Genomic DNA, 8,843 nt, shown 5'->3' on the forward strand with positions numbered 1-8,843 from the left:
AGACAGAGCCAGAGTCAGAAGAGCAACACAACGACAACAACAACAACAAAAACACAGAGACACACCCACTACATCAACAGCCGCTCAGACTCCACAACAGCATGTCCCACCCCTTCATAAACAACAACTACGTACTACAAGATCACGACCCAAAGAGACTACACAACAGCATGACACACGCCTTGCTAAAGACCAACAACGTGCTACAACATCACGCGCTGCAGAGACTACTGAGCAGCGTGCGGCACGCCTTCAAAAACAACAACAACGTGCTACAACATCACGAGCCACAGAGACACCAGAACAACATCAAACACGCCTGGCTAAAATGCGAGTGCAAGCTACAACATCAAGAGCCACTGAGACTCCACAAGAACATGAAACACGCCTTCATAAAGACAGAACAAAACGGCGCACATCAAGAGCACAACAAAACACAACTACTGAGACACTACAACAACAACAACAACACACACATACTACATTAACACATTCAACACATTACACTTTGCTACGCGCCGCTTACCTATATAATCCACACATACTATACCAGCAACATCCAAATGTCAACATTGGCCACATTGACACTATATGCCGCTACTGTCAAGGAAGCAGCTGGAATGTGCTGCAGCAATGGCAAAGTCCTGCTACCACCTCTACACTCACCCCCAAATCCACTTCTTTCCTACATGTCAGGAACAACTTCTGAATCTAAACATTTCCTACAAAACATGCGCAAATACAACTCCTGTTTCCAAATGACATCCTTTGGTGCTACATCTACCGTGGAACAAACCGGATTTAAAACTACTTTCAAAGTACAAGGTCAAGTTTACCACAGGGCCGGCTCTCTGCTCCCTTTACCAGAACAAGATCCACAATTCTTGCAAATTTACTTCATGGGTGATGAACAACAACAAGCTGATCAACGATGCCATTGGATACCCAATACAAGACGTGATATTGTCATATCCTTACAAAGGATGTTACATGAACACAACCATCTCATTAACACATTCAAAACATCACTTGAACGCATGCCAACTGATGACTATCAAGTCATTATCAGAGCCGACAAAACACCAGTGGGTCAACATGAACGTCGCTTTAATGCTCCTCAAATCAACGAAGTCGCTATTGTTATCGCGGGGGAACAATTTAATACACGGGACATAATTCTTCAGCGGCGCGGTCATTCACTCACACGCATTTCTGAAACACATCGCTCATATGATGCACTTCAATACCCTCTCATATTTTGGAACGCTGACGATGGCTATTACTTTAACATCATGCAAGTACACCCAACTTCAAAGGCAAACACAAATAAAACTGTATCCGCTATGGACTTCTACGCTAACAGCTTAATGATACGAGATGCATCACAAAACCACATTTTACATTGTCGCCAACTCTTTCATCAGTTTATTGTTGACATGTATGCTAAAATTGAAAGTGAGCGTCTTCTATACATACGTTTGCATCAAAAACAACTTCGCGTTGATCAATACATACATCTCAGGGATGCTGTTGGCAACGATGGTAACGTTGACAACATAGGCAAAATGTACATTCTACCAGCAACATTCACAGGAAGTCCTCGACACATGCACGAATATGCTCAAGACGCTATGGCATATGTTCGAGCATATGGACGACCAGACTTTTTTATTACATTTACATGTAATCCAGCTTGGCCCGAAATAAAAGTAGAACTTCAGGATGGACAGTCACACAGCGATCGACACGACTTAATCGCCAGAGTATTTCGCCAAAAACTAATCACATTAATTCACATCATCACTAAGAGTTATATCTTTGGACAAACACGATGCTGGATGTACTCAATAGAGTGGCAGAAAAGAGGTCTTCCACATGCTCATATTCTTATATGGCTCAAAGAAAAGATACATTCCATAGACATTGATAACGTTATCTCAGCAGAGTTGCCTAATCCAGAAGAAGACCCAATACTATTTGCAATAGTCACTAAAAATATGATTCATGGCCCATGTGGAAACATTCATATTCATGCACCATGTATGAAAGACGGAAAATGCACAAAAAAATTCCCTAAACCTTTCATTGCAGACACACAAACTGCAGATGATGGATATCCTCAATATCGAAGACGCGTTCCCACAGACGGTGGATACACAGCCAAAATTTCTATTCGAGGCAACAAACACATCCAAGTCGACAACAAATGGGTTGTTCCATATTGTCCACTTCTAACAAAAATGTATAACGCACACATTAATGTCGAATACTGTAATTCGGTCAAATCAATTAAATACATTTGCAAGTATGTCAACAAGGGAAGCGACATGGCCATTTTTGGAATCACAAATGAACACATCCGGGACGAAGTTACACTCTACCAGCTGGGAAGAGATATAAGTAGTAATGAAGCCGTTTGGAGGATTTTCGCTTTTCCCATTCACGAACGATACCCAACCGTTGTTCACCTCACTGTTCATTTAGAAAATGGACAGAGAGTATACTTCACACCTCACAACACAGAGGCAGTTGCTGCTCAACCACCAAACACAACTTTAACTGCCTTCTTTCAATTATGTCAACAGGACTCTTTTGCAAGGACATTGCTTTATCCAGAAACTCCACGATATTACACTTGGAATGCATCCACAAAACAGTTCAAGAAAAGAAAGCAGGGCATACCTGTTCCAGGAACAGATGCCCTTGCAAGTGAAGCCTTAGGGCGTGTCTACACAGTTCACCCAAACAACGCTGAATGCTTCTTTCTCAGAATGCTACTTCATACGCTTCCAGGACCAACTTCATTTGACGCTCTTAAAACTGTCAACGGTCAAGTGTGTCAGACTTATCGAGAAGCTTGCCAAAAGCTTGGATTACTAGAGGATGATCAACACTGGAATAGTACATTAGCTGAAGCTGCATTACAGTCATTGCAAGCCAAAATTCGCAACCTTTTTGCCATTATCCTTACCACCTGCAACCCATCAAACCCCAACCCTCTTTGGGACACATATCGATAAAGCATGAGTGAAGATATACTCCACAAAGCACAGAGAGACAATCCAACAGTCAATGTTCAGTTTTCACCAGAGATTTTCAACCAGGTACTCATATTGTTAGAAGATACATGTCTCTCTATCAATAACAAAACTCTACTTCAATTAGGTCTACAAGCTCCACAACGTCATCATCACGATGTACTTAATACAGACCTTATGCGAGAGAAACAATACAATATTTCTGTTCTACAACAATATGTTGCTACAAGAAAACCAATGTTAATTCCACAACAACTTAACACCTATGAAAACATCATGGAGCACATCAACAATGGACAAGGTGCAATACTGTTTCTTGATGCTCCAGGTGGAACAGGCAAAACATTTCTAATAAATTTACTCCTTGCAGAAATAAGAATGCACAATCATGTTGCACTTGCACTAGCATCACCTGGCATTGCAGTCACACTTATGGATGGAGGAAGAACTGTGCACTCAGCTCTTAAATTACCGCTAAACATTGCTCATGAAGAAAACCCAACCTGTAATATTACAAAAACATCTGGACAAGCACGTGTTCTTCAAATTTGCAAACTTATTGTTTGGCATGAATGTACCATGGCACATAAATCACTTGAAGCCCTTAATAGAACCTTGCAAGATTTGCGTAACAATAAACAAATAATGGGTGGTGCTGTCATTCTTTTAGCTGGTGATTTTAGACAAACATTCCAGTCATACCACGATCCACACCAGCAGACGAACTTCATGTCTGCCTCAAATCCTCTATTTTATGGCGACATGTCAAACAATTCCCATTAACAACCAATATGCGAGTCCAACTTCTTGGAAACTCAAATGAACTACTTTTTGCACACACAATTCTTCAAATTGGTGAAGGTACTTTACCTACTGACTTGACATCAGGTGAAATTACTTTTCCAACACATTTTTGTCACATGATGACATCACTTGAAGATCTCATACATCACGTCTTTCCAAATCTCTTACATAATTATACAAACCACCAGTGGCTCTGTGAAAGAGCCATCCTTGCTGCCAAAAATACTTCTGTCAATGACCTAAATCATCAGATTCAAGACATTCTTCCAAACTCTATTACTCAATACAACTCAATCGATACAGTTGTGGATAACGATGAAACCGTCAACTATCCACCTGAATTCCTACACTCCCTGGAACCATCCGGAATGCCACCACATCACCTTCGCCTGAAAGTTGGATCACCCATCATGCTACTTCGAAACCTACACACACCTAACCTTTGTAATGGAACCAGACTGTGCATCAAAACATTGATGCCCAACCTAATTGAAGCTACTATCTTAACGGGCAACGCCAAAGGCCAAGATGTCTTCATCCCCCGCATTCCACTCATTCCAACAGACATGCCTTTTACTTTCAAACGCCTACAGTTCCCCATCAAACTAGCTTTTGCTATCACCATTAACAAAGCACAAGGACAGTCCATCAAGTGCACTGGTATCAACTTACAATCACCATGTTTCTCCCACGGCCAGTTATATGTTGCATGCTCTAGAGTTGGATCCCCCCAACAATTGTACATCTTTGCTCCAAATGGAACAACCAAAAATGTGATTTACAAACAAGCCTTACAATGAACATACACTTTGGTACATTTCCATCACCTATCAATATTGCCATACCAACTTAAATAAACCACAAACACACTGAATGCACTGCACTCAGCTTTTCTTAATCAACAATTTTCCCAACACACACTTCAACATTACATTCAATACACTACTCTCAACAATGGACATCAACATATTTTAACAAGCCTTTACAATAATAACATTTTCTAAACTAACAACCATTACAAATAACATACACTTCCCTAAATTGCCCTCATATACATGTTCTTTCTACTGCTGTTGCTTTACAAACACTATTTTCAATAACATTACATAACATTCACATTACATTACAACTTTCAAATACTACTTTTACACATACTTATTCACACTTCACATCCCGGGCAACGCCGGGTCTCTCAGCTAGTCCTATATATATACTTACTTATTGATCCAGAGGAAGGCAAACAAAAAACCCCAGTGTCATATCATCCAATGATATCTTGTAAGGGGAGAAATAAATTGGCAATCGGATTAATCCCTGAATCAACATCCTTCCCATGTATATTTATTTTGTATATCCCTGTATACCTTTCCTTTCTAAAACGATGTCCAACCTTTTTTTGAACAAATGTTTCTGCCATCACAGTCTCCATGGGTAATGAATTCCACATTTTAACTTCCCTTACTGTAAAAAAAAACCTTTCCTTTGTTGCTGGTGAAATTTCCTTTCCTCCAACCTAAAGTGATGCCAGAGTCCTTTGTACTGCCCTTGGGATGAATAGTTATTTTGAAAGCTCCTTGTATTGTCCCCGAATATATTTGTAAATAGTTATCATATCCCTCTCAGACGCCTCTTTTCTAATGTAAATAAATCTAATTTCGCTAGCCTCTCCTCATAAATTAGATTATTCATCCCCTTTATTAATTTGGTGGCTCTTCTCTGCACTCTCTCTAGTTCCATAATGTTTTTTCTAAAGAGTGGTGCCCAAAATTGTACTCCATATTCAAGGTGTGGTCTTACTAATGCTTTGTAAAGGGGCATAATTATGTTTACTTCCCTTCCATCCATTGCTCGTTTAATGCAAGATAAGATCTTGTTTACCTTTGCAGCTACTTCATGACTTTGGGCACATTACTAAGCCTGCTACAAGCACTCCTAAATCCTTCTCCATCAAGGATTCCCCCAATTTATCCCCATTTAATTTGTAAGTCGCCTTTTTATTCTTGCATCACAAATGCATAACCTTACATTTATCTGTATTATACCTCACCTGCCATATACCTGCCCACGTTTCCAGTATCTCCAAGTCCTTCTGGAGTGACATTACATTCTGCTCTAATTCAACTACAGTACCTTACACAATTTAGTATCATCAGCAAAGATGGAGACTTTGCTCTTGATGCCAACCTCAAGGTCATTAATAAACAAGTTAAAAAGCAGGGGTCCCAGTACTGATCCCTGAGGTACTAGTCTAGATAAACTAGATAGTCTAACCGCAAACGTTAGGAGAGGGTTAATTTAAAAGGCAATCCTCCCGTGATCAGAAAACAACCACTAATCAAACCTTCTGCCACACCTCTCTAGAAACAACAAAGAACGTCTTGTAATTTAACACCTTCATGACTCAACATGTTTCATACAAATGTCATGATTGTGTGAATTTTAACAACAATTAGTCAGATTGGGTTGCATCATCGCTTTGACTATGGATTAATGAATTGTGTTTCTTTTCGGATTACATCCTCTTATATTATGTGTGTAACACATCTCAATCATACTATAATGCCTGCTTGGATTACTACAATACAAATGTTCAACATAATATACAACACATATGCCCTACTTTGCACTAATGTGGCTTATTAGGCTGCCTATTTAAAGGATACAAGGTAACACTTGCCTTTGAGGGGAAATGGATGTCATTGCGATTGTGGTTTGATGGAGTACTTTGTGAGGAGGAGGAGGAGGGAGATTCTCTTATAATTAAGGATTTCGAGAGAGAGGAGAGTTAGAAGAGAGAGGAGAGCAAGAAGAGCGAGGGAGTTACAATTCCCTGTAGGCGGGAATTGGCACCCCGACATTTCAGAACAAGATAAACCCTAGAGGGGTTAAGTGAGGCTGAAGTCATCAGCCGCTATCGATTTAGCTCAGTGGCTATCTTTGAACTACATGAGGAGTTAAGAGAGGATTTAGAGCCATCAACATACAGGAGTCAAGCAGTGCCTGGCCTTGTTAAATTGCTGCGCTCACTACATTTTCTTGCTTCTGCGTCTTTTCAGACCACTGTTGGCATAGTAGGCGGGGTCTCACAGAGAACATTCTCACGGGCCCTTTGCCAGTATATATGTGCACTGACTGCATGCGCTAGGAATTATATACATTTTCCTAGAGAGCAGACAGAGGTGCAGGCACTGAAGACTGCATTTTATAATGTAGCAGGGCTACACAATATGATGGGTGTTATAAATTGCACACATGTTGCGCTGACCCACTATGTGAAGGCGAGAGGCGTTTCCATAAAAGGAAACATTACCACTCGCTTAATGTGCAGGTCGTATGTAATGCGCACATGAAAATTCTGAGTGTGGTAGCCCTATTACAAGGTGCCTGCCATGATTCCAATATCCTGCAGAATTCATCAGTCTTCTGTGCATTTGAAGCAGGGGAATTCGAGGACGGTTGGCTTTTGGGTCAGTCAATGTTATACAAACTGCACTTATATGTAAATTTCATGTAGAGGTTAATGTTTCATTGTGTATTGCTAACATATAATGTAACAAAACATAATTTTTTACATTTTAACATTTTTAGGTTACATCAAAAATATATAATCCAGGTGAAGCAGCTTTCAATTGTCTTCAATTATTAATCACACAACAGGGAATTAGTGGCCAATACACACAGTCATTGCTTCCACATTGAAGTAGTAATGCTATAGCCATCAAATGTGTAATTTTATGTTTATAATGTTCAACGAATGTCATGATTACAGTACGTGGAAGCTAAATATTCAAGAATATTGGATTGTAATGGCATATGTGGTACATTCTTCAATTTCTGATTCATGTACTAGGACATTGCAATAGGCAATGTTTGTAATATTTCTTACATTTTATGTTAACATTCATGTGTTTTAACTCTCTTATAGGTCACTCAATAAAAAACACCCACACAAATCCTCTATTCACACCCTCTATCTACTCCTTCCCACTGCTGGGGATCTCCTCATAGCCTGAAGTCAGACATACACACCTGATCTCACTCATGCGTCCCTGCCATCTCTTCCCCTGTAAATTATGTAAACCTTTTAATTTAATACTGACCAGCCTTAAATCTCATCCCACAAATCAAGTATCCCAATAGCCTGCACTCATGGCTTTTGTCCAACACTCAGTCACTCCTACCACCCATTGTGACCAAGCACTGCCATCTACAGCACTTACTCCCTCACCTACTGTCTCTGTAAGTTTCCCATTAAGCCTCTTAGATTGTAAGCTCTTTGGGGCAGGGTTTTCCTTTCCTATTGTTTGATTTTTCAGCACTTATTGTATAATTATAATTTCCTGTACTGTATTCTTTGTGAAGCGCTGAGTACATTTTTGGCGCTATATAAATAAAGACATACAATACAATACAATACAATACTCAGGATATGGAAGCCGACCATGGCTTCTGACCCCACAGGGTAATACTCAAACCCCTGCAGAGGAACAATATAATGCGGCCCGCGTATCCACCCATTCGTTGATTGAGAGGACATTTGGACTGTTGAAATGTCAGTTCAGATGTCTTGATAGATCTGTTGGGGCCCTACATTACTCACCACAGAAGGTTGGTGACATAGGGATTTGTTGTTGCATTCTGCACAACATTGCACTACATTATAGTCTTCAAGGCAACATTCAGGAATATCTAAAGGAGGATCCTCCTGTGTCTCCTGCAGGGGTGAGGGAGCATACAGCCAGTGGGGTGGAGACCCACCAGACTTTAATACAAAATTATTTCACATGTAAGAATTTAATTTACATATAAGATAATATATACTCATCTCGTGATGTGTGTCACTTTTCCTTGTGTGTATCTAATCATAGGATCCTGCTCTTTCAAAATTTGAGTGGACATTTTATACTGAATTATCAAAAGTTCATTTGACAATGGTATGTTAGTGTTTAACACATTGGTCATTCTCTAAAGCTTGCCCCCCTCCTCTAAAATGTGTGCATC

At 40.0% G+C, this 8,843-nt stretch overlaps 1 protein-coding gene across 1 annotated transcript; it reads left to right on the forward strand.

Annotated features, from left to right (window-relative positions):
• The first annotated feature begins 563 nt into the window (after nucleotides 1-563).
• Nucleotides 564-3,020, forward strand: LOC142489998 (uncharacterized). Its single transcript, XM_075591777.1, has one exon. It carries the CDS (start codon nucleotides 564-566, stop codon nucleotides 3,018-3,020), a length of 2,457 nt encoding a protein of 818 aa, XP_075447892.1.
• Nucleotides 3,021-8,843: the final 5,823 nt, after the last annotated feature.

The sequence above is a fragment of the Ascaphus truei genome, chromosome 1 (genome assembly GCF_040206685.1).
Source record: "Ascaphus truei isolate aAscTru1 chromosome 1, aAscTru1.hap1, whole genome shotgun sequence".
Classification (NCBI taxonomy): domain Eukaryota; kingdom Metazoa; phylum Chordata; class Amphibia; order Anura; family Ascaphidae; genus Ascaphus; species Ascaphus truei.

Bases quoted from the DNA above. Each gene is read 5' to 3' on its own strand.
- LOC142489998 (XM_075591777.1), top strand. From the start codon at position 564: ATGTCAACATTGGCCACATTGACACTATATGCCGCTACTGTCAAGGAA.